This window comes from Macaca mulatta, chromosome X, assembly GCF_049350105.2.
Source record: "Macaca mulatta isolate MMU2019108-1 chromosome X, T2T-MMU8v2.0, whole genome shotgun sequence".
NCBI lineage: Eukaryota > Metazoa > Chordata > Mammalia > Primates > Cercopithecidae > Macaca > Macaca mulatta.
Window position 1 is genome coordinate 32,740,408 of NC_133426.1, and position 27,434 is coordinate 32,767,841.

The window sequence follows — 27,434 nt, forward strand, 5'->3', positions numbered from 1 at the left end:
TGAAATGAAGGAAAAATGTTAAGGACAGCCAGACAGAAAGGTCGGCTTACCCACAAAGGCAAGCCCCTCAGACTAACAACAGATCTCTCTGCAGAAACCCTATAAGCCAGAAGAGAGTGGGAACCAATACTCAAGATTCTTAGAATAATTTTTAACTCAGAATTTCATATCCAGTCAAACTAAGCTTCATAAGTGAAAGAGAAACAGAATCCTTTACAGACAAGCAAATGCTGAGAGATTTTGTCACCACCAGGCCTGCCCCACAAGAGCTCCTTCAGGAATCACTAAATATGGAAAGGAAAAACCAGTACTAGCCAGTGCAAAAGCATACCAAATTGTAAAGACCATCAACACCATGAAGAAACTGCATGAACTAATAAGCAAAATAACCAGCTAGCATCACAATGACAGGATCAAATTTACATATAACAATATTAACCTTAAATGTAAATGGGCTAAATGCTCCAGTTCAAAGATACAGACTGGCAAACTGGATAAAGAGTCAAGACTCATCGATGTGCTGTATTCAGGAGTGCAATCTCATATGCAAAGACACACATAGGCTCAAAATAAAGGGATGGAGGAAGATTTACCAAGCAAGTGGGAAGCAAAAAAAAGCAGAGGCTGCAATCCTAGTCTCTGATAAAATAGACTTTAAACCAACAAAGATAAAAAATGACAAAGAAAGTCATTACATAATGGAAAAGGGATCAATGCAATAGGAAGACCTAACTATCCTAAATATATATGCACCCAATACAGGAACACCCAGATTCATAAAGCAAGTTATCAGAGACCTACAGAGAGACTTAGATTCCCACACAGTAATAGTGGGAGACTTTAACACCCCACTGTCAACATTAGACAGATCAATGAGACAGAAAATTAACAAGGATGTTCAGGACTTAAGAGACATCTACAGAAGTCTCCACTCCAAATCAACAGGACATACATTCTTCTCAGCACTACCTCACACTTGTTCTAAAATTGATCACATAATTGGAAGTAAAACACTCCTCAGCAAATGCAAAAGAACGAAAATCGTAACAGCCTCTCAGACCACAGTGCAATCAAATTAGAACTCAGAATTAAGAAACTCACTCAAAATCACACAACTACATGGAAACTGAACAACCTGCTTCTGAATAACTACTGGGTAAATAACAAAATTCAGGCAGAAATAAAGAAGTTCTTTGAAACCAATGAGAACAAAGATACAATGTACCAGAATCTCTGGGACACAGCTAAAGCAGTGTTTAGAGGGAAATTTATAGCACTAAATGCCCACAGGAGAAAGCAGGAAAGATCTAAAATCAACACCCTCACATCACAATTGAAAGAACTAGAGAAGCCAGAGCAAACAAATCATAAGCTAGCAGAAGACAAGAAATAACTAAGATCAGAACAGAACTGAAGGAGACAGAGACATGAAAAAAATCAATGAATTCAGGAGGTTTTTTTTTTTTTTTTTTTTTTGAAGAGATTAACAAAATAGACCGCTAGACAAATAAGGAAGAAAGGAGAGAAGAATCAAATACACAATAAAAAATGATAAAGGGGATATCACCACTGATCCCACAGAAATACAAACTACCGACATGGGCGGAGCAAGATGGCCGAATAGGAGCAGCTCCAGTCTCCAACTCCCAGCGCGAGTGACACAGAAGACCGGTGATTTCTGCATTTTCAACTGAGGTACTGGGTTCATCTCACTGGGGAGTGCCGGACGATCGGTGCTGGTCAGCTGCTGCAGCCCGACCAGCGAGAGCTGAAGCAGGGCGAGGCATTGCCTCACCTGGGAAGCACAAGGGGGAAGGGAGTCCCTTTTCCCAGCCAGGGGAAGTGAGACACACAACACCTGGAAAATCGGGTAACTCCCACCCCAATACTGCGCTTTAGGAAACAGGCACACCAGGAGATCATATCCCACACCTGGCCGGGAGGGTCCCACACCCACGGAGCCTCCCTCATTGCTAGCACAGCAGTCTGTGATCTACCGGCAAGGCAGCAGCGAGGCTGGGGGAGGGGCGCCCGCCATTGCTGAGGCTTAAGTAGGTAAACAAAGCTGCTGGGAAGCTCGAACTGGGTGGAGCTCACAGCAGCTCAAGGAAACCTGCCTGTCTCCGTAGACTCCACCTCTGGGGACAGGGCACAGTAAACTAAGACACACAGACACCTCTGCACAGACGCAAACGACTCTGTCTGACAGCTTTGAAGAGAGCAGTGGATCTCCCAACACGGAGGTTGAGATCTGAGAAGGGACAGACTCCCTGCTCAAGTGGGTCCCTGACCCCTGAGTAGCCTAACTGGGAGACATCCCCCACTAGGGGCAGTCTGACACCCCACACCTTACAGGGAGGAGTACACCCCTGAGAGGAAGCTTCCAAAGCAAGAATCAGACAGGTACACTCGCTGTTCAGAAATATTCTATCTTCTGCAGCCTCTGCTGCTGATACCCAGGCAAACAGGGTCTGGAGTGGACCTCAAGCAATCTCCAACAGACCTACAGCTGAGGGTCCTGACTGTTAGAAGGAAAACTATCAAACAGGAAGGACACCTACACCAAAACCCCATCAGTACATCACCATCATCAAAGACCAGAGGCAGATAAAACCACAAAGATGGGGAAAAAGCAGGGCAGAAAAGCTGGAAATTCCAAAAATAAGAGCACATTTCCCCGGCAAAGGAGCGCAGCTCATCGCCAGCAACGGATCAAAGCTGGACGGAGAATGACTTTGATGAGATGAGAGAAGAAGGCTTCAGTCCATCAAATTTCTCAGAGCTAAAGGAGGAATTACGTACCCAGCGCAAAGAAACTAAAAATCTTGAAAAAAAAGTGGAAGAATTGATGGCTAGAGTAATTAATGCAGAGAAGGTCATAAACGAAATGAAAGAGATGAAAACCATGACACGAGAAATACGTGACAAATGCACAAGCTTCAGTAACCGACTCGATCAACTGGAAGAAAGAGTATCAGCGATTGAGGATCAAATGAATGAAATGAAGCGAGAAGAGAAACCAAAAGAAAAAAGAAGAAAAAGAAATGAACAAAGCCTGCAAGAAGTATGGGATTATGTAAAAAGACCAAATCTACGTCTGATTGGGGTGCCTGAAAGTGAGGGGGAAAATGGAACCAAGTTGGAAAACACTCTTCAGGATATCATCCAGGAGAACTTCCCCAACCTAGTAGGGCAGGCCAACATTCAAATCCAGGAAATACAGAGAACGCCACAAAGATACTCCTCGAGAAGAGCAACTCCAAGACACATAATTGCCAGATTCACCAAAGTTGAAATGAAGGAAAAAATCTTAAGGGCAGCCAGAGAGAAAGGTCGGGTTACCCACAAAGGGAAGCCCATCAGACTAACAGCAGATCTCTCAGCAGAAACTCTACAAGCCAGAAGAGAGTGGGGGCCAATATTCAACATTCTTAAAGAAAAGAATTTTAAACCCAGAATTTCATATCCAGCCAAACTAAGTTTCATAAGTGAAGGAGAAATAAAATCCTTTACAGATAAGCAAATGCTTAGAGATTTTGTCACCACTAGGCCTGCCTTACAAGAGTCCCTGAAGGAAGCACTAAACATGGAAAGGAACAACCGGTACCAGCCATTGCAAAAACATGCCAAAATGTAAAGACCATTGAGGCTAGGAAGAAACTGCATCAACTAATGAGCAAAATAACCAGTTAATATCATAATGGCAGGATCAAGTTCACACATAACAATATTAACCTTAAATGTAAATGGACTAAATGCTCCAATTAAAAGACACAGACTGGCAAACTGGATAAAGAGTCAAGACCCATCAGTCTGCTGTATTCAGGAGACCCATCTCACACGCAGAGACATACATAGGCTCAAAATAAAGGGATGGAGGAAGATTTACCAAGCAAATGGAGAACAAAAAAAAGCAGGGGTTGCAATACTAGTCTCTGATAAAACAGACTTTAAACCATCAAAGATCAAAAGAGACAAAGAAGGCCATTACATAATGGTAAAGGGATCAATTCAACAGGAAGAGCTAACTATCCTAAATATATATGCACCCAATACAGGAGCACCCAGATTCATCAAGCAAGTCCTTAGAGACTTACAAAGAGACTTAGACTCCCATACAATAATAATGGGAGACTTCAACACTCCACTGTCAACATTAGACAGATCAACGAGACAGAAAGTTAACAAGGATATCCAGGAATTGAACTCATCTCTGCAGCAAGCAGACCTAATAGACATCTATAGAACTCTCCACCCCAAATCAAGAGAATATACATTCTTCTCAGCACCACATCATACTTACTCCAAAATTGACCACGTAATTGGAAGTAAAGCACTCCTCAGCAAATGTACAAGAACAGAAATTATAACAAACTGTCTCTCAGACCACAGTGCAATCAAACTAGAACTCAGGACTAAGAAACTCACTCAAAACCGCTCAACTACATGGAAACTGAACAACCTGCTCCTGAATGACTACTGGGTACCTAACGAAATGAAGGCAGAAATAAAGATGTTCTTTGAAACCAATGAGAACAAAGATACAACATACCAGAATCTCTGGGACACATTTAAAGCAGTGTGTAGAGGGAAATTTATAGCACTAAATGCCCACAAGAGAAAGCAGGAAAGATGCAAAATTGACACTCTAACATCGCAATTAAAAGAACTAGAGAAGCAAGAGCAAACACATTCGAAAGCTAGCAGAAGGCAAGAAATAACTAAGATCAGAGCAGAACTGAAGGAGATAGAGACACAAAAAACCCTCCAAAAAATCAATGAATCCAGGAGTTGGTTTTTTGAAAAGATCAACAAAATTGACAGACCGCTAGCAAGACTAATAAAGAAGAAAAGAGAGAAGAATCAAATCGACGCAATTAAAAATGATAAAGGGGATATCACCACCGACCCCACAGAAATACAAACTACCATCAGAGAATACTATAAACACCTCTACGCAAATAAACTGGAAAATCTAGAAGAAATGGATAATTTCCTGGACACTTACACTCTTCCAAGACTAAACCAGGAAGAAGTTGAATCCCTGAATAGACCAATAGCAGGCTCTGAAATTGAGGCAACAATTAATAGCCTACCAACCAAAAAAAGTCCAGGACCAGATGGATTCACAGCTGAATTCTACCAGAGGTACAAGGAGGAGTTGGTACCATTCCTTCTGAAACTATTCCAATCAATAGAAAAAGAGGGAATCCTCCCTAACTCATTTTATGAGGCCAATATCATCCTGATACCAAAGCCTGGCAAGGACACAACAAAAAAAGAATTTTAGACCAATATCTCTGATGAACATCGATGCAAAAATCCTCAATAAAATACTGGCAAACCGGATTCAGCAACACATCAAAAAGCTTATCCACCATGATCAAGTGGGCTTCATCCCTGGGATGCAAGGCTGGTTCAACATTCGCAAATCAATAAACATAATCCAGCATATAAACAGAACCAAAGACAAGAACCACATGATTATCTCAATAGATGCAGAAAAGGCTTTTGACAAAATTCAACAGCCCTTCATTCTAAAAACGCTCAAGAAATTCGGTATTGATGGAACGTACCTCAAAATAATAAGAGCTATTTATGACAAACCCACAGCCAATATCATACTGAATGGGCAAAAACTGGAAAAATTCCCTTTGAAAACTGGCACAAGACAGGGATGCCCTCTCTCACCACTCCTATTCAACATAGTGTTGGAAGTTCTGGCTAGGGCAATCAGGCAAGAGAAAGAAATCAAGGGTATTCAGTTAGGAAAAGAAGAAGTCAAACTGTCCCTGTTTGCAGATGACATGATTGTATATTTAGAAAACCCCATTGTCTCAGCCTAAAATCTCCTTAAGCTGATAAGAAACTTCAGCAAAGTCTCAGGATACAAAATTAATGTGCAAAAATCACAAGCATTCTTATACACCAGTAACAGACAAACAGAGAGCCAAATCAGGAATGAACTTCCATTCACAATTGCTTCAAAGAGAATCAAATACCTAGGAATCCAACTTACAAGGGATGTAAAGGACCTCTTCAAGGAGAACTACAAACCACTGCTCAGTGAAATCAAAGAGGACACAAACAAATGGAAGAACATACCATGCTCATGGATAGGAAGAATCAATATCGTGAAAATGGCCATACTGCCCAAGGTAATTTATAGATTCAATGCCATCCCCATCAAGCTACCAATGACTTTCTTCACAGAATTGGAAAAAACTGCTTTAAAGTTCATATGGAACCAAAAAAGAGCCCGCATCTCCAAGACAATCCTAAGTCAAAAGAACAAAGCTGGAGGCATCACGCTACCTGACTTCAAACTATACTACAAGGCTACAGTAACCAAAACAGCATGGTACTGGTACCAAAACAGAGATATAGACCAATGGAACAGAACAGAGTCCTCAGAAATAATACCACACATCTACAGCCATCTGATCTTTGACAAACCTGAGAGAAACAAGAAATGGGGAAAGGATTCCCTATTTAATAAATGGTGCTGGGAAAATTGGCTAGCCATAAGTAGAAAGCTGAAACTGGATCCTTTCCTTACTCCTTATACGAAAATTAATTCAAGATGGATTAGAGACTTAAATGTTAGACCTAATACCATAAAAATCCTAGAGGAAAACCTAGGTAGTACCATTCAGGACATAGGCATGGGCAAAGATTTCATGTCTAAAACACCAAAAGCAACGGCAGCAAAAGCCAAAATTGACAAATGGGATCTCATTAAACTAAAGAGCTTCTGCACAGCAAAAGACACTACCATCAGAGTGAACAGGCAACCTACAGAATGGGAGAAAATTTTTGCAATCTACTCATCTGACAAAGGGCTAATATCCAGAACCTACAAAGAACTCAAACAAATTTACAAGAAAAAAACAAACAACCCCATCAAAAAGTGGGCAAAGGACATGAACAGACATTTCTCAAAAGAAGACATTCATACAGCCAACAGACACATGAAAAAATGCTCATCATCACTGGCCATCAGAGAAATGCAAATCAAAACCACAATGAGATACCATCTCACACCAGTTAGAATGGCGATCATTAAAAAGTCAGGAAACAACAGGTGCTGGAGAGGATGTGGAGAAATAGGAACACTTTTACACTGTTGGTGGGATTGTAAGCTAGTTCAACCATTATGGAAAACAGTATGGCGATTCCTCAAGGATCTAGAACTAGATGTACCATATGACCCAGCCATCCCATTACTGGGTATATACCCAAAGGATTATAAATTATGCTGCTATAAAGACACATGCACACGTATGTTTATTGCAGCACTATTCACAATAGCAAAGACTTGGAATCAACCCAAATGTCCATCAGTGACAGATTGGATTAAGAAAATGTGGCACATATACACCATGGAATACTATGCAGCCATCAAAAAGGATGAGTTTGAGTCCTTTGTAGGGACTTGGATGCAGCTGGAATCCATCATTCTTAGCAAACTATCACAAGAACAGAAAACCAAACACCGCATGTTCTCACTCATAGGTGGGAACTGAACAATGAGATCACTCGGACTCAGGAAGGGGAACATCACACACCGGGGCCTATCATGGGGAGGGGGGAGGGGGGAGGGATTGCATTGGGAGTTATACCTGATGTAAATGACGAGTTGATGGGTGCAGCACAGCAACATGGCACAAGTATACATATGTAACAAAACTGCACATTATGCACATGTACCCTACAACTTAAAGTATAACAATAATAAATAAATTAAAAAAAAAAAAATACAAACTACCATCAGAGAATACTATAAACACCTCTACGCAAGTAAACAAGAAATCTGTTTAATTGATAGGATGCTCTTTGAATTGGAAGAGTCCATAAATAGAAAGGCTTTACAGATCTGAGATTGTACTGGCAAAATGAGACCATAAGCAGTGGCTGGATCTTCATTCATCAGTCCATATTTCATATTACATTTTGTTGATTTTAAATTGTTCAAGTTTGGAACAGTAAAATGGTGACCTTATAGGCTATACAGTATACATTTCTACATATACTTCCCAGTTAGGAGAGCATGTGGAGTTAGGTATACCAGACTCTTTTAGTTATAAAATACACTATTCATGTACCTGACTTTTTCTGATTACAGGCTCGTCAGTGTACTTTTAAAAATTGTTTTTATTTACTTAAATTTTTTGCGGGTAGTGTATATACATAGGTGTATATATTGACCTATTTTCTGATTATCATGTGGACGCCCATTTAGGCACTCCTATTCCGTAAGTTCAAAGGAGTACTAGAAGTCAAAAGCCATTTTGTCACTTAATAAGAAAAATATCTATTTTAAACCTTCTGTTTTATGAAAGGGTAGGACACACACAAGAATAACTAGAGTATACACCCCGATGATGGGAACTGACCGCCATATGTGATTCAATAAAAAACAAAAACATATTAACAGATTTATCTTTCAAAATCATACACTATAGCTCTTTATCCTCAGGGGTTGAAGTCCCTATTTTCATTACGCCTGCCCTTTCTACCTCACTGAACTAAGAGAAAACATACAAATGTGCACTAGGAGTCAATAGTAAAGTAACCCTCCCCTATACTGCAAACTAAAGACATAGGATTAATACAGTTTCTCCCTTAGAGCTAAAAGCAGGGACAGGAGGTATACTATCATGTACAGAAGCAATAAAAAGGGGTTACAACATTCAGTGCTCAGCCATGCATTATCCAAAGGAGAACATTTTGAATCAACTTAATCCGATTCCAACTTCACAAACTAACATTTGTGTTGTTATAATTTGCTTTCCCAAGTACATTTGCTTATCAAAAGCAATATATTTGTCAATCGTGAGTATTCTGCTGCTTGTTATATCTCATTTAAAATTACTGAATTTCCATTTTTATTTATCTATCACTTTTTAAGCTTATTTAAAGTTAACTCCTCCCACCCCAATATGGATCTGCTAGATGATCTGAGGCAATCAGGCTTCTGTGTCTGCAAAACTGAGGACTAAGATTCTGGTTGATAATAAATTCACTGGCAAACGGCTATCTTCTGGGTCATTTTTGAGCTTTTCTTGATGGGACCTACCATCAATATTGAAAGATCTCCTGTTTTAGAATTGATGAAATTGATTCTATATTCAAAAAAACATTTAATTATCAGCTTCTATTATAGAACAGCTTCTACCCAAATATCATCTTCAATCCCACTGACTTCACTTTTCCAACTTCTGATTTACAGTGTTGTAAAGCCTTAAGAATTGAGAACAGAGGCTACAATTTCAAAATTGGCATGGCAAAAGTGTACTTCATGGGCAAGCAAAAGAGTAGAGGTCACAATGTTATTATCCCTGTCATTGCTATCTCTGGAAGGTATGACTATGTAGCACCAGAGATAAGAGTCAACGTTATTTAAGTGTAATATAGTGAAAACATAAATACATTTCTGCCTATCAACTAAAGAAGCAGAAAATGAATAACCATCCAGCAGAGGATCTCCCTAGAGTGAAAAATTACAACAGAAGTAGTGGCAGGAATAGATTTCCCGATTTAAATAGTAAACTATGTTGCCTTTTATACAGTATATGAATGAAATTGGCAAGAGGAGCTAATTAATTATAGCTGATTACTCTATCAAATCTCTTGGTAGCATAAGCAAAACATTAACTTTTTATAATTATTTGGAGTCGATACACTCCAAATGCAGCGTGCTGCATCCATAGGGCATATACATTTTAAAGGCTTTTTTCCTCAAAGTCTTCACTGCAATTTTAGATACTGGTATTTTGAGAACTAGAATTAAATAAGACAATTCATAATATAGTGCAAGAAAGCAGAACATTTTAAATATATCTAGAGTACTGGAAAACTTAAGATATGCAGTTTTGTATTTTGTGTAGAAATGACAAGTCTCGGATGAAAACATTAAACTCTACTATACTAAAAGCAGTGGTAGTCCAGAAATTTACCAACCTTCAGGATCGAGTAGTTTCTCTATGCCTAATTGATATCTGGCGATGTTGAATGCATGTTCCAGTCGCTGTGTGGCTGACTGCTGGCAAACCACACTATTCCAATCAAACAGGTCTGGCCTAAAACACATACATATACACACATACACAAAGACAAATATAAATCAATCTAGAATGTTCCATGAGATTTACTTCCATGCTTAATTTTCATTGACAACCCATGCCCCATAGTCCTTAAGGCTTGAGTGTAATTCATTTACCCTTCAAAACGTTTCTATTTAAACAAGTTGTAATTTTAATTGAAAATCTTGTTGGGTGTGGTGGCTCATGCCTGTAATCTCAACACTTTGGGAGATGGAGGCAGGCAGATCCTTTGAGCCCAGAAGTTCGAGACCAGCCTAGATAATTTGGTGAAACCTTGTCTCCACAAAAAAAAAAAAAAAAAAAGAAAAGAAAAACTATCTGGGTGTGGTGTCACATGCCTACAAGTTCCAGCTACTCAGGAGGAGGTTGAGGTGGGAGGATCACCTGAGCCCAGGAAGATTGAGGGTGCAGTGAACCATAATCGTGCCACTGCACTCTAGCCTGGGCAACAGAGTGAGACCCTGTCTCAAAAAAATTGCTGAGGTTGTATACTTAAACACATACAACGTTTGTATTGTTAATTATATATCAGTAAAGATGTGGGGGAAAAAGAAAATCCTGAAGACGACAAATAATCTACGCTAGCTTATCCGAGCAACAAAAATTTATCTATCTCATCCAGTCTCATGGATTTCAATACCAGTCATTTACTGGTAATGCCCAGTTTTATATCTCTAACCCAGACCTCTTCCCTAAACTCAAAATTATAGATTCTTCTGCATATTCATTATCTCCATTTAGTCATCACAAGCTTCAAGTGTCCTGGACGGAGCTTCTGATATTTATCCTCATCACACTCCCCCAAACCTATCTATTTTTCTTGCTGTTCTCCCTTCCTCAATAATGAACAACATGCTTAAAATTGCAGTTACTCAGATGAAAACCCTTGGAGTCATCCTTAATGACTAATTTTACTCTCACACAACATTTAATTCAAAATGTATTCAGAATTTGACTGCTTCTGACTATCCTCACTGCCATCCCTCTAGTCCAAAATCCATTTTATCTTGCATGAATTATCACAATAGCCTCATAACTGTTCCCTCTTCTCTCACTCTTGCTTGTGTTAATCAGCGCACAGCAGACTTGCCAGAGTGATCTGTTAACATGTTTCATCATATCCGTCTTCTCAAATCTCTACTTTTAGGGGAAGTGAAAATTACATATTTCATGTGATCTACTAAGTCGAACAGGGTCCAGGTCCCTATTAACTCCCTGATTTTATTTCTTGTCTCTTTCCTCATATTCCATAAACAGAATCCATAGTTTTCTGCATTTGGATTTGTATTCACTTTTCGAAGACATCAACGTGGCTCATTACTTTACTTCCATTGGGTCTTTACTCGAAAATCACATCACTGGAAAGTTCTTCCCTGCCCAAGCCCTATCTAAAATTGCATCCTAGCCAGACGCCTTGGCTCACACCTGTAAATCAAGCACTTTGGGAGGCTGAGGCTGAAGTATTTGCTTGAGGCCAGGAGTTAGAGACCAGCCTGAACCACATAGTGAGACCTGGTCTCTATGACTTTAAAAAAAAACAAGTAGTCAAGTGTGCTGGCATGCCCCTGTGGTCCCAGCTACTCAGGAGACTGAGGTTGGAGAATCACTTGAGCCTGGGTGGCTGTAGTGAGCCATGATTGTGCCACTGCACTCCAGCCTGGGTGACAGCAAAACTCAGTCTCCTAAATATATAAATGAAAAAGAAAATTGCATGCCTCACATCAAACTCACATACACTTAGTTTCTTTCTCCTTATCTGCTTCATACTGTTCTCATTAACACTTACTATTTAACATATTATATAATTTAGTTAAACTTGTCTCTGTATCTTTCTTTTCCACTAGAATGTACAATCTTTTATTGCCTGTTTGGTTCACTGCTGGAAACCCAGCCTGACATATAATAAAGGCTCAACAAATATTTATCAACTACACGAGAGAATGAATGAGCACATACAACATACATACCATGTTACTTGATAATAGAGAAAACGCAAAGGAGTGTAAGAGGCAGTTCTTGTCTCGTAAGGATTTTAAATTTAATGAGCAAGGAAAATGAAGAAGCCATATTAATTAATTAAACTCTAAATGTGAAAAAACACAGACAATAAGAAAATGTTTTGTAAAATCTGAAGAGGTCAAAAAAGTTTTCTGAGGCTGAAAGGCGGATTAAATAGACATTTGGGCTTGCATTAAAAATATATTGATAACAGAATTCTAACTTGTGTGCGTATTAGAGAATTGAAGTTCTTAGGGAAGGAAAAAAGCAAGACATGCTCAGATAATCAAGACCTCACAGGCCTGGCTCCATTGGAAGATTCTAAGTATGAAGTGGTGGGAGATAAGTTTGAGAGACCGAAACTGGTTGAGTTTGCATAAGGTCTTGGCTATTAACGAATTACAATTTATCCCAACAGCACTGGAAATCATTAGTAAAGTGGTTCTTCACCTTTTCTGAATCACAGACACCTTTGAGAATCTGCTGAGAGCTATGAAACTTCTACTCCTACAAATAAGTCTCCATATCTGTTAACAGAATCTATATACGATTTTAGGATATTTGAATCTGTTAATGGACTCCTGTTTAAGAGCTCTTGCTTTGCCAAAAACAAACAAACAAACAAACAAACAAAAAACAGTTACAAGGGTAGGTTAGCTGTCATTTTCTAAAACTGTAATTCAAATTTGGCCAGGCTTGGTGGCTCACGCCTGTAATCCCTCCTTTGGGAGGCCGAGGCAGGCGGGTCACCTGAGGCCAGGATTTCGAGACCAGCCTAGACAACGTGGTAAAACTCCGACTCTACTAAAAATACAAAATTTAGCCAGGCATGGTGGCTAGTGCCTGTAGTCCCAGCTACTCAGGAGGCTGAGGCAGTAGAATCGCTTGAACCTGGGAAGCGGCAGTTGCAGTGAGCCAAGATTGGCCCACTGCACTCTAGCCTGTGCAACAGAGTGAGACTCTGTCTCAAAAAAAAAAAATAAAATAAAAATGTAAATAAATGTACAGATTTGTTTCTTTAATTGCTTCTACTCTGGTTAATACACCAAAATTTTGTGCACTTATTAGGAAATCGAATCCTTCCATATATTCCAAAATACCCCAAACAGCTAACAAGCTTATGGAAACTAGCATATTTGTAAATTGTAAAATGCCTTATGAATATTAAAAATTTAAAAATTGTAGACTATTTAGGGGACTTTTAAGTTCACCATGCACCCTCTGCCTTATCTTCATTTTTTCTGTAGGCAATGGGAGTAGAAAAAGAACACAGGTGGGAACATATGAGAAACTAGTTTTCTCATCTGCAGCATAATATACAAGGTTGAAATGAGTATGATGAGCAAAAAGAGCATTGCTTATGTATTCTTGCTGTTTTCCCTTGTCTTCCCCTTTTCCTTGGCCACTAACTAACCACCTGAGTGTGTGGATATCTCATCTAAGTCAGGTAATTTATTTGAGCTTTGGCATTTTCATTCACAAAAGCAGCATTGCACAAAATGGCCTTTGAGGTCACATCTAGCATTAAAAATGAATTGTTTTATACCATTAAAATTAACATTATAAATATCTATGATTTTCAAATGCGTAAAAATTGTAAAAATAACCAACTATGGAGGAAAGTCACACAGCATTTAATGTTAACCCTGGACCATAATTTATGAACTTGCAACCAAGGATTACCAGATTTTTAATAAAATCAACACCATGATTAGGATAGTAAAATTTAAATCCTAGTTCTACCACATACTAGCCAAATAGTTTTAGGTAAATTACATAACCTCTCTATGACTCAGTTTATCTATTTGTGAGATGGGTAAAATGATAGCATCTATGTTATGGAACTTGATGGAATATTTTACCTAGAACAGTGTCTACAAAATCATAATTGTTTAAAAACATTCGTTTCTATTACTTTGCTGTATTGTTAATTACATTTATATAACAACAGTGATGTATTTTCAATTTGCAGACTCAAGCCAAAAACACCTATCTTTACAGAACAGATATAAATGTTACAAATACTACTGATGCAAACATAGTATAATTCAAAATGGGAGGTGCAGAAGAGGCGAGAGTAAGTATGTGTGATGATTTTCTCACTTTTCATATTGGTCAAAAGGTGCTTTCTAAGCTTGGTAAAAATTTAAAAAGAGGTATACTCATACAATTTAATGTAATAAAAGCAAAAATTACAAGAATAAAATGATTATAAGTAATCAAATTAGGAAATACCTGGGGATGAAAGGTAATATGGCTGGGCTTCATACTATGGAGTAAATACCTATACTGTTAGAAATTAGTTTGTCAAGAAGTAGAAACATTATCATACATATTATTATAACCATCAGGAACCAAAGTACAAGTAGCTGACACTGACTGCATCTAAGAATTGAAATGTGATAAAGTAGGGTTGGGGTCATGAAGATACACTGTGTTTCTGTTTTCCCTTCGCTCCTGACTCTAGTGTCCATTCTTTTAATTTGCTGTGGTAATACACTAAAATAAGGATTTAGGAAGATAATTGAAACTTTAGAGTTATTGTAATTTTATCTGCATCTTGTACATCTTTCTAATCAATTATCATTGGGTTTTAACACAAAAAGTAGAAATCTGGCTTCCCTTGAAGGGTAATATAGTGGACTTTGCATTTTATCACACAACTTTTAACTTCCATGACCCTGAGTCAATCCTTATGCTCTATATTAACTCCACGTCTTTGTTCTATATAGTTGAGCCACTCAATTATTGAAATCAGGGCACCTCATGACATTCCTAAGTGTGCCAATGACAATCTCTTTGGAACGGAAAGTTCAAGCATTTTTTTTTTCTTTAAAGCATATGAACATCTGTCAAATACAAAAAGAAGGGGGAGATGATTCATGAAAGAGCATTAAACAACCGTGAAGAACCTCTTGAAAAGTAACCATGTAATGCATAAAGAGTTACTGATGATTCATCCAATATGACAGGAGAGAATATATAAATAAGGATATTTTGACAGAGAAAGAGTGGGTCAGGGACAGATAAAGCAGGGCAATCTGGGTATGTTTACTGTAATACCTACAAATGTATTCAGAAATCATGAAATAGAGTATTAACAAATATAGAGTGTGAACATGTTTGCAGGATTGAAGTCTTCCACTTGAAGGGAAAATGTTAGAGAGCCAACAAGGACCATATAGCCTGATCCTTGATATTTTTGCTCATCTGCAAATGTGTACATGAACAGCAAAATCAATATTTTCAGGCCCTTAGTGTGAAGCAAGTGGCTGTATAAATAAGCATTGACTTAAAACACAGACCGAATGTCTCTATCCCTTCTCATCTAACTGTATTGAAGCTGTGGAAAATTTTTCTTCTGTCATAAACAATGTGGTAACATTGCTTAACATGACATTTGAATGCATGTCTGCCTCTTTTCTAAAATCAGGTTGCTGAGTAATTCACCTGGAAACCCACTCTGGATGGGGTTAATTAAATCCAGCTGGAGCAAGACACCTGACAAAGATGCTTATTTGAAGTGTGTTTGCTCTTGGACTGAGCTTTACCAGAGAGAAAATTCATATTCTGAGCTTTTCTAGAAGCAGGATTGGCATAGGAAAATTGTAGAGTCGTCAAAAAAAAAAAAAATCAAAGTGAAAAAACATAACTTGCACTGAAAATTAGGCAAGATGCAGTCCAGTGTCATTTTAAACACAGTTAATTAGTCAATGCGTTTAACCCTGGGTTGGGTAAATGAAATGGGTAACAGGAAGACCAAAATAGAGTAACTATAGTCCCTCTCTCTACACACACACACGCACACACACACGTATATATATACATATATACACACATATATACATAGAGTCTAAATGGTGTAGTATATATGGTATATATATATCGTATCTGTAAGTGTATGTATACATATACATATGTATTTCCTAAACTGCTTTGCTTTTTCTTGAACTGTTATTAATTCATTTACTGAGCTTTACACAAGAAAAGCAAAAAAAAAAAAAAACTTGTTTTTCATCTCAAGAAAAAGAAATATAATGTTGTATGGAATATAGTTAAGGACTTTGGTTCACTGTATTACAGTGAGTTCTTTTTATTAAGATCCACAAAAGCTCTCTTGCTTTATAGCAATTGATTTGCTGTTCCAGAGCAATTGTTTCTTTTGGTATTCTGAACACTACGTCGTAGAATTAATTGTGTTCTGCTCTTTGTCTTGGTTGCTAAAATGTTCTGAGCGTCTTATGACCCTGAACTAGAACAAAGTATACAAGACTTTATGGTGTTTGATATCTGTGTGTGTATCTGATAAGACAGATGTTTCTTTCTCCACACTATTTATCTGATGATGGTAATTAATTTAACTACAACTACTCACATGAGATCTAGAACCATTTTTAGCTGTATAGTTTAGGCTTACACACACACATTATCTGTATAAAAAGACTAACCCCGTTCTCAGCAAAGTTAGAATACAACCTGCATTTTCTGGGACTCCCAATGTCAAACCCTCTACCATAACCAATTTCATGCTTCACTAATGCTAATATTTCAACAACTAAATTATACGTATCACATAAAACACAGGAAAATATTAATTAGTTCATTCCAATGGAATGTTAGATCAATGTGGTCAACGTACATAACATGTTGTAAAGTAGGACATGATCTGGAACCGTACTGGGGAAAAACATGTCATCACAGTCTAAATCACCACTTTTAAAAGTTATTTAATGTCTCAGTAATCTTCTTACCTATGACTATGGATGAGAGCATTCAAAGCCAGGCCATCAGACCAGCTGGTGGTGAAGTTGATTACATTAACCTGTGGATAATTACGAGTTGATTGTCGGACCCAGCTCAGGAGAATCTTTTCACTGTTGGTTTGTTGCAATCCAGCCATGATATTTTTCATTACATTTTTGACCTACATGTGGAAATAAATTTTCATAAGGAAACAAATTCCTTGAGCAAGAACCATGCAAATTTAATAGAAATTTTAGGGCCAATTAGTAATAAAACGTAAGAGATTCTACCCGAAGTAAGTCTATTCTAAAAGGTGAGGAGTCTATTCTGATTCCTTGGTGTCTATGCCATACCATTTACTGAATGTGTTCATTATTACTCCTGGATTCTGCCATATTAGACTGAGCATTTACTGTTTACAGAATTGCTCACTTTCTAGCTTTCAATGAACAAGCTAGAGAAGACAGTGTATAAAAACATTAAACTTACTGTTAACCAAGGACCGAAGATATAAAAGTGCTTTTTGGATAGCATAATCATTTTTTAAAGTATGTGTTCATATTTTGCCTTTGTTATTAATTGTGGTAATTGGACAAGTTGCTTAACCTTTTCTAGGCCTCATTTCTGTGTATCTTATATGCAAGGTTAGTGTAAGATCAAAGTACAAAATACGGTCAAATAAAGCCCCTAATTTCATACCATCATTTAACTCGAGTTATGTTTACTGGCTGAACTGAAAAGACAGAAATGTTTGTCTGCCTAAAATAAAGAAAAAAGCAACAAAGGAAAGAAATATTTATCCCTAAGAGCTGTACATGTGTAGCCTTGGTTCTATTTTCATTAATTGGTTTCCATGTATTTGATTCTCTCATAGGCTTCATGTATGTACAGATGTTATTCAGCAGATTATCAAATTTCATTCTTCTGAGTCATCTGATGCAGAAATCCATTCTAAGCATTTTTTCTAAGTTTCATGAATGCAGTGACACCTCATAGAAAAAATGATGCCTTTTATTAAAGAATTATTTATTATGTATTAAAGACTACTTTTTAAATATAAGCCCCTTATGAGATGCTGGAAGAAGACATCTATGTAAAACTCATTAGTCTGTACCACTAAGCACTTTCCTTCTGGGAAGGTTAAGGTTCATATACTATCAACATTTGATCAGATGATGAATATTTATTGTGCATTCTAAATATGATAATTTTACTTTTTCATCCATATAGAAGTTAACAAATGCCTTTGGGGTAAATGTATATTTTAACATCTCCAATGTTAGTCATCTTTTTATTAAAAAGTAAATGCAAATTTTAGGATATACTACTAAATCTCATTTTAACATACTTTTAAAAGATTTGAGATGATGCTTTGTAAACACAGTAATGATTTGGAGATAGGAAAACTTTCCACATATTTGTCACAATCCCTTGATAACTAAGTCTATTATTTAGGTGTAGATTATCCAGTTTTCCTAATTCCTTCTTGACCTACTTATTTAGTCAGTTACTCAGTGAATACAGGTCAACTACGTAATTTGTCTCATATTCTAAAATTATAAATTGCAAACCTTTATGTACAGTGACTGCAGGAGGTGTATTTTGTATTCCGTGCTAAATTAGGACTGGAATCAGCAGATCGTGGCTTAATGGTGGTAATGGATTTGCAATAATCAAGCAATCCTCCAATGATGAATGCGATTCATTTGTGAAATGCTTGGCCAGTCTGCCCTCTATGTGCATAATGTTGAAGGACAACCAAGTATACAATCCAAAACTCCTTTAGTATCATTATGTCACTAATTCAGCTTATCAGCCTCAGCCTCATTGTTATTGCTTCTACTTAGGTGCAAATGTTGCGCAGAAAAAAATGTAATCAAGGGCAATGTATGATAATCATGTCTCCTTTTCCTACATAAAAGGCAGTTATCAAAAAATCATTGAGCTGGTCCCAAAGGTGAGCCTGTAAACAAAATTGTCCTGTCCTCAGGTCTGTCTCTAAAAGAGGCTCAATTTAAACAAATGTATTTGTGTGTGTGCCCGTGCATACAACTATAAATCCATTTTTTAAAAGGAAAAAAGTTGAAATGTCTTTGAGCAGTGATTTTTAAAAATGACTAGGAGTTAACTGGGCCAAGAAGGCATGATGGACATGGAGATGTACCGACAAGATTGATCTTCAAAGGAAGGGCTTGTTGCTCCAGCTGTGGTCAGGCAGCTTCTTGTTAGTTCTCTCAGGTACCACCTGACTTGCCGAGTCCAGTCAGCCAATGTCACACCCTTTCCAGGGCAACCCACATCTATTGACTGATGAAGGGGCATAGTATAAACACTCTGCCATTTTAACTCCACTTGAGACAACTCTGAAGGGTCATCCTAGCTGCAAGTTGTCCATGGGGTTGAATAAGGGTATTATAGAGTTTACATCACAGCTGTAGTTCTTTCTCTTTCCACTCCTGTCACCTCTGCCCTTCTACAGGTGTGTGTGTGTGTTTTTTTTTTTTTTCTTCCAGGGCATGGCTTAATAAACATGCTGCCTGCCAAACTCAACTCCAAAGTCTACTCCCCAGAACCCAGACTGTGATTAAAAGAAGTTGCAGCAGAGGAATAGAAGTGAAGAAGGGTAGGAATAATCTTATATGGTAAGGATAGTTTGTGTGAAGCTCTGCAGAAGAGCAGAGCAGAGCAAGAACTGTCTTGCACAGAAGTGACTTGGTAGGCAGAAATTTACAGGGATGGTTTTCAGCAGTGCAAACCTCATCATTCTCCTATAATTGCAAATTGTATCAATAATACAAAGATTCTAAAGTGAACAGCGCTGCCATTAAGTACATCCCTTGAATTGTCCAGCAAAAGTATGGACCTGACTTCTGATAGCTCGCCACTGTTGGCAAGATTTGTTTTTATAACCAGCTGGTTGCCAGAGCCAAGATTAGCACTCTGAAAAAAATGGATTGCACTTAAGGAGGAAGAAAAAGATGCCAAACACACGTTATATGCTTTGCAATTTTGTTCAAAGCTGCCTATGCTACAAAATATGCCTTATTGTTTTAGGCTAGCAATTTTATTTGAGATGGACACTGGAAAAACAGTAAGGAAAACAGGGTTTGCATTCCTGAGTTTTCACAAGTTCAATGAGATGCCCTCTATGGCACTATTAATAACATAGTATGTGGCATTAGAACAAGGGGTCAACATCTTTCTATCTCTAAATGCTGCTCTTAATCTGATAGATCTAGAAGGTACATTAAGTTGAGCAGAATGCCCTTTAATCTTTGCTGAGATATAAGGGCTTCTCCATTTAATAGGAAGGAAAATATGTAATGCTGGTAAAAAGTATATTTTTAGATTCACTGAATTATGATGAAGAACACTGAGCAAGATAATTTTTTCAAAGTGTGCTTAATAGTTTTAGAACATGGCAGTGTGATATAAGAGAGAGATGAGATAAGTAAGCAGAGGCTGGGAAGAGTCTACAGTCTTGCCATCTCAAGGATATGGTGATTCAAGGGCATAAATGGAAAACAACAGGCTGTAAGAGAGGTCTCAGACAAAGAAAGATTGAAAAAGCATTCTTTCTGATATTCCTCATTGTAAAAGCTCCTCCACATGCTAATAAAAAAAAAATGAACAACTTGCAAGCAAGCGAAGAAATTATCAGACAGAATAGTCTTGAAAGTTTATCTTAGACTAGTTCAGATGGAAAGGGCTTCAGGATATTTTTTAAAAAATGGTAAGATCGTATGATAAATAGTATAAACGATAAGTACAATTCAAAGTGGCTTTTGGAGCTCTGTGCATGCTTGAGTTCTGCTGACTTTGTCAAAACTTACGTCTGTGTTACGCAAAGTGGGATCTGCAAACTGGATTCACTCTAAGAATTATTTGTTACTATGCCATAAGATAAAGTCAACAATTGGGAATGCATCAAGAAACTTACGTAGGGATTTTACAGAGTGCCATTTATGTCTATTGCATTTAATAATAAAGGAGGAAGCTTAGGTATTTTTTTTGTAATGCTTTGGTTTTATTGTATCTTACACACAATGCATTAGGGGAAAAACGTGTTCCTTCCTCAAGATATTTCGAGAAATACCGCACAACATATGAAAAGCAGTTTGGGGAGAGGTAGGGTATGTTGCTCGCTGGTTCTATTTGAACCATCACTATATGGAACGGGCTGAAAATCGGCCAACTTGGGCTCACTTAAGGCTCCTATGAGCTATTCCTTTATTGCCAGCACACATTAATTCCTGCTCTTTCTCTTCCCCTCTCCCCACTTACTGTTGTGAAATAGCATTAAGCCTGTTCAGAGAAGTTGGAATAAAAATATATGCGGGCCAATTAGGAGAGCAATATGGCTGCTGAATTGAGAAGGTACACTTAGTGTCTACTCATCCTCTGACTCTGAGCAAGAGCAATCTACAATTCAAGTTAAAATTCAAGTTTACCAAATGAAGCCATGACAGCTGCTACAATAGGGCTGGACCTGAACTATTACACTCAGTGAAAGAAGTCAGACACAAAATAACAAGTATTATATTGATATAAAATATCCAAAAAGGCAAATATGTATGGACAGAAATAGACTGACAATTGCCTAGGGCTATGGTTGGAGTGAAAAATGACTGTAAATGGAGAAGAAACTTCTTTTTAGGGTGATGGAAAAGTGCCAAAATTAGATTGCTATGATGGCTATATTACTCTGTAAATGTCCTACAAATTTTAATGAACTGGCGGGGTTGGTGGGGGTACTATTGATCCCTCAGAATAGTTTGAGAGGCTACCAAGAATCAAAACTAAACCAGGTTGATGCAAATTGAATTTTGCACTTAGAATGGGTGCATTGATGGTATAACAATTACATTTCAAAAAAGCTGATTTATAAAAAAGTAATCCTGACCAGTAAAAATAGCAGTCATTTCTCAGCCTCCAAATTTTTTAAATGAGTGGAAAACTTCAAGCAATCAATACAAATCATATGACACACCTAAAATAAAAGTGGTATACTACACTGAGTGTCTTGCAGATATTCTCCCACTTAATCATAAGAAATATATACACGTTTATTTTTATTTTTACTCTTTTGATAGTGAAGGGACCATGGTCCAGAAACAGGGGTGACAATATACCAAATGCCACTAAGGTGCTAACTGTGGAAGTTTAAGTTCATGTTGGTAAATATATATACACACAAATGTATACATATATATTTGTAAAATGAGTTATTATGTGTATATATACAATGAGTGAATAATATTAGTGAATATAAGTTCATGTTGGTCATATATACATATATGTGTGAATATGACTGTATATATACACACATATTGTATATATGCGTGTATATATATACACACACTCATTATATGCATACACATGCATATTGTATATATGCATATATATATATATATATATATATATATATATATATATATATATGGGTATGTGTATTTTTTCCACAAATCCTTCAATCCATTTTGCAGAGGTCAAAGAGACAGTCAGAAGACCCTAATGCTCATGTGACTTAAAAATATAATTTCCAAATCAAATTATGGAGTTTGTATGTATAACACATTTATGGATAGAGATACCCATATTCTACTAATCTTTTATTGGCAATAATTTATGTTAAGAATACCCAAGACTGAGAAAGCCCCATTCCTTTGATAGTGATTAAAATTAAAAAATGCCTTTCTTTTTACAAGGCTATATAAACTCACTTATAGACAAGTAATAGAACATACATTTGTGGAAAAAAAAATTACTCACCTATGACTGGGACTTTGTATTTTACCTTATGCCTACTTAATGAAATAAAATTTTGAAAAATATTCCTGTAAATGTACCAGAACCTATTTTATACCATGATGATCCTTAACATTTCAGATGACATGGTTGTATCAATTTAAAAAGTAACACTGTGGAGAAGGGTTTGTTATTGTTAGAAATACACATTTGTTTCACAGGTCAAGGGCAGAAATAAAAAATAAAAGCAAGATTCATGTTACCCAAAAGGAAACCATTCATCAGGATTCTTACCTGCCAGTGGAGGATTATATTCCAAATCAAACCAAGAGTCAGTTTATGATTTCCATCTACGATGTCAGTACTTCCAATATTCACTAAATCAACCTGTTAAAGAGAAGGGGAAAACATTTGAAGGTAAGAAACCAAATGCCTAGTTGCAATAACAATAATAAAAATGTGAAGGTAATTGCATTTAGCTATTTTCAGGGACTCAGCATTAAAGTTTTTAAAAAATAATCTAAAAATTAAACAAAATGCATTAGAAACCACTTTCCACAACAAGCATCCCATATATATTTACTTTTAGCGCATGAATAGATTACTGCAGATTAGAAAGGCCGACTGGAGTATCTCCAAACAAAATGTCATAAAGGATGTCTAAAATTAAGATATGCTTTCTAGTATAGAATTACAACTCAGAAAAATTCACCAGTACTTCCGTCTGTCTCTGAGGAGTGCCAGTATAATTAAGGCTGACTGCATTTTACTAAAATACCTCTGTTTTAGAAAGAATGTTAGGTCTCTAATAAACAATGGAGCAAATTGCCAGCTCTCTTATCTCTGTCTAGGACTGTGTTTGGAAATGAAAATCTGGCAGTGTTTTGCCTTAATCAAGGCAAATCTCTATGTCTCCTGTCCTTCACACTACTCAAATGTTTAGGTGGAGTAAGGTTAAACACAAGCATCTGAAAAATAAGCATGTGAGAAGATGTTCAATGTTGTTAGCCAGTAGAGGAATGCAAATTATAAACCACAATAATCTATCACTGCGCATGTATCACAATGGTTAAAATTAAAAAATGGTGCCATAACATGCTGGTGAGGGTGTGGAGAAACTGGATCACTCAACCCCTGCTAGTGGAAATGCAAATGATATAACCACTTTGGAAAACAGTCTGGCAGTTTCTCACAAAACTAAACATGTACTTATTATACAATCTAATAATTGGTCTCTTGGGCATTTATCTAAAGGAAATGAAAACATATGTGCACACAGAAACCTGCACGTAAGTGTTCATACTACCTCTATTTGTAATAGCCCCAAACTGGGAACCCAGATGCCCTCAAGGGTAGGTAAACAAACCATAGTACAGCCACACCATGGAATAACACCCATCAGTGAAAAGGAACAAACTATTGATACATGCAGCACATTAGATGAATTTCATGGGCATTATTCTAAGTGGGGAAAAAGTCATTCTCAAGAGGTAGCATACTATATGAGTCTGTATCTATGACAGTCTTGAAAAGACAAAGTTACAGAAATAGAGAACAGAGTAGCAGTTACCAGAGGTCAGGAATGGGGGTAAGATGTGGGGTAGCTGAATGTCCTTGTAAAAGGACAATGAGGGAACCTTGTAATGGTGGAACTGTTCTGATGGTGGATTTACAAATCTACACACGTAACGTTGCATAGAACTAAATACACACATATGCATACACATAAATATGAGTAAAGCTGGGGAAATCTGAATACTATTGGTGGTTTATATGAATGTTGACATCTTGGTCAAGATATCATACTTTCGTTTTATAAGATGTTACTATATCAAAGGGAAGATTAATCAAGACTAAGAAAGCATCATCGTCTGTATTTCATCTGGGGATTCCTCACATGGCAGTAGAAGAGAGAAATTCCTCCATAAGGAAAAGCCACTATAAATTTATCTATTGATTCACTGATTCACTAACTCAACAAATATCTTTTGGCTATATGCCAGGCAATAAGGTACTAAGAGCATGTAAAAGGAAAAACCTTCTGCTTTCATGAAACTTAATTCTAGTGATAAGGCCGGGCGCGGTGGCTCAAGCCTGTAATCCCAGCACTTTGGGAGGCCGAGGCGGGCGGATCACAAGGTCAGGAGATCGAGACCACAGTGAAACCCCGTCTCTACTAAAAATACAAAAAATTAGCCGGGCGCGGTGGCGGGCGCCTGTAGTCCCAGCTACTCAGGAGGCTGAGGCAGGAGAATGGCGGGAACCCGGGAGGCGGAGCTTGCAGTGAGCCGAGATCGCGCCACTGCACTCCAGCCTGGGCAACAACGTGAGACTCCGTCTCAAAAAAAAAAAAAAAAAAAAAAAAAAAATTCTAGTGATAGTGATAATCAGATGATATGCCACTGAAAATTAAAGCAGTTAAGCAGAAAATATGCAATTTTTAGGAAACAGACTCACTCATACTGTGGGAAGCATGGCTTGTAGGTATGTTTTGGCTTGCCATAGACCTGACTCTGGGGAGACTTAGATCAAGTAATAGGCACTTATATTCCAGTAACCCCTACCCAATGTCATAAGACTTGTCACTGTGTACGCAGGAAGATAGTTCCTCCATTTCCTTATCCCCATAAACGGTCTCATAAGGTCCAATTTCCACTATATTCAGGCACTGGGCTCAGGCCTGATAAAGGGAAGCAAGGTACTATCCCTAATGTCAAGAAGTTCACAACAAAGGTCACATAATAAAAAAAGTATCTACCATTAGGCTCTAGCAATTCTACCTCTACATTTATAACCAAAATAATTAGAGATTAAGATATTTGTAGACCAATGATCATAGTAGCATTATTTGCAATAGGCAAAATGTGAAAACACCCAAATGTCCATCTACAGATAAATGGATAAACAAAATGTGGTATGTACATACAACGGAATATTTTCAGCCTTAAAAAGGAATGAAATTCTGATACAAACTACAACATAAATGAACCTTGGAAACATATGCCAAGTGAAATAAGCAAGACATAAAATGACAAATACTGTATGATTCTACTTATGTGAGGTACCTAAAAAAGTCAAATTCATAGAGAAAAATTGAAGTTATTAAAGGCTAGGGGAGGGAAAAATGGGGAGTTATTTAATGAGTATGAGTTCAACTTGGGATGATGAAAACATTCTAGAGATGGAAAGCGGTGATGATTACCCAACAATGAAAATATACTTAAAGCCACTGATTATACACTAAAAAAAGTAGAAAAAATAGCACCTCAAACCCTATTTAGGGCAATGTACCTGAATATACATTTCTCAAAAGACAACAAACTAATGGCCAGCACATAAATGAAATAATATTGAACATCACTAATCATCAGAGAAATGCAAATTAAAACTACAATGAAATATTATCTCACACTGTTAGAATGGCTATTATCAAAAAGACAAAAGACTAAGTTGTGGCCAAGATGTGGAGAAAAAGGAATCTTTGCACACTGTTGGTGGAAATGTAAATTATTGTAGCCATTATGAAAAACAGTATGGAGGCTTCTCAAAAAATTACAAATAAAACTACCATATGATTCAGGAATTCCACTGCTGGGTATATATTCCAAAGGAAATGAAATCAATATGTCAAAGAAATAACTGTACTCCAGTGTACATTGCATTGCTACTCAAAATAGCCAAGATAGGGAATCGACTTAAGTGTCCATCAGCAGATGAAAGGATAAAGAAAATGCAGGTATACACACCTACACACACACACACTGCAATACTACTCAGCCTTAAAAAGCAGAGAATCCTGTCATTTGCAACAACATTAATGAATCTAGAGTACGTTACATCAAATGACATAAGCCAGGAACAGAAAAACATTACATCATGTCACTCGTATATGAAATTTTAAAACGTTGAGCTCATAGAATTGAGAGTAAAACGATGGTTAGCAGGGGATAGAGCTTGGAGGAGGAGGGTTGGGGAGATGTTGGTCAAATGATACTAAATTACATTCAGATAGAAGGAATAAATTCAAGAGATCTATTGTACAACATGCTGACTTTGGTTAACAATAATATTGTATTTTGAAAACTGCTAAGAGAGTAGGTTTTAAGTTTCCTCACCCCCAAATGATAAACATATAATGTATATATTAGCTTGAAACATTCCACGATGTCTAGATATTTTAGAAAATCATATTGTACATGATATATACAATTTTTTGCTAGTTAAATAAAAAAATTGTATGGCAAATTTTATGTTATTTGTATTTCACCACAATAAAAAAGAAGTCATCGGAACACACACACGCACACACAGCAGCAGCCGCCACAGGTAATACCTAAATAAATGTTCTGGCTTTTTTCCAATAAAATTTATATCCATAGGAAAAACAATTAGGTAGGCAACTGTATCTCATGGAAGCCCAAGGGATGGGAAAAAGGAAGTAACAGTGTGACAAGGTAAGCAAAAGACGTAAGATATATCCATGTATTCAGTATTGATTAAATCTGTAAAGAAAAAAATAGATTGGAATGAAGAAGTGTCAGGTGGAGAAAGCATGCCAGAAAGAGTTCAGATGACTGGGGGTAATTAACTGGGAATATGGAGATATTGTATTCAGGGACAATATGGCAGACAGCTACTCTTTTTATTAGGTTCAGGGGTACATGGGCAGGTTTGTTATATAGGTAAACCGCATGTCATGGGGGTTTCATGTACACTCCTCTCCCTCCCCCCACCTTTTACTCTCAAGTAGGCTCCAGTGTCTGTTTTTCCCCCGTTTGTATCCATGTGTTAACTTTTTTGTTGTTTGTTTTTTGGTAGACGGAGTTTCACTCTTGTTGC

General features: G+C 37.3%; 1 protein-coding gene across 9 annotated transcripts in view; it reads right to left on the reverse strand.

Moving 5' to 3' along the window:
- Nucleotides 1–27,434, reverse strand: part of DMD (dystrophin) — a 2,157,177-nt gene that overhangs the window by 1,735,685 nt on the left and 394,058 nt on the right. For all 9 annotated transcript variants that reach the window (XM_077988314.1, XM_077988313.1, XM_028842274.2 and 6 more), the window contains exons 5-7: nt 22,890–22,982; nt 16,856–17,028; nt 9,964–10,082 (exon numbers count right to left, since the gene is read on the reverse strand). In XM_077988314.1, the coding sequence (XP_077844440.1) occupies nt 9,964–10,082; nt 16,856–17,028; nt 22,890–22,982 (385 nt within the window). The remainder of the gene's footprint in view (nt 1–9,963; nt 10,083–16,855; nt 17,029–22,889; nt 22,983–27,434) is intronic.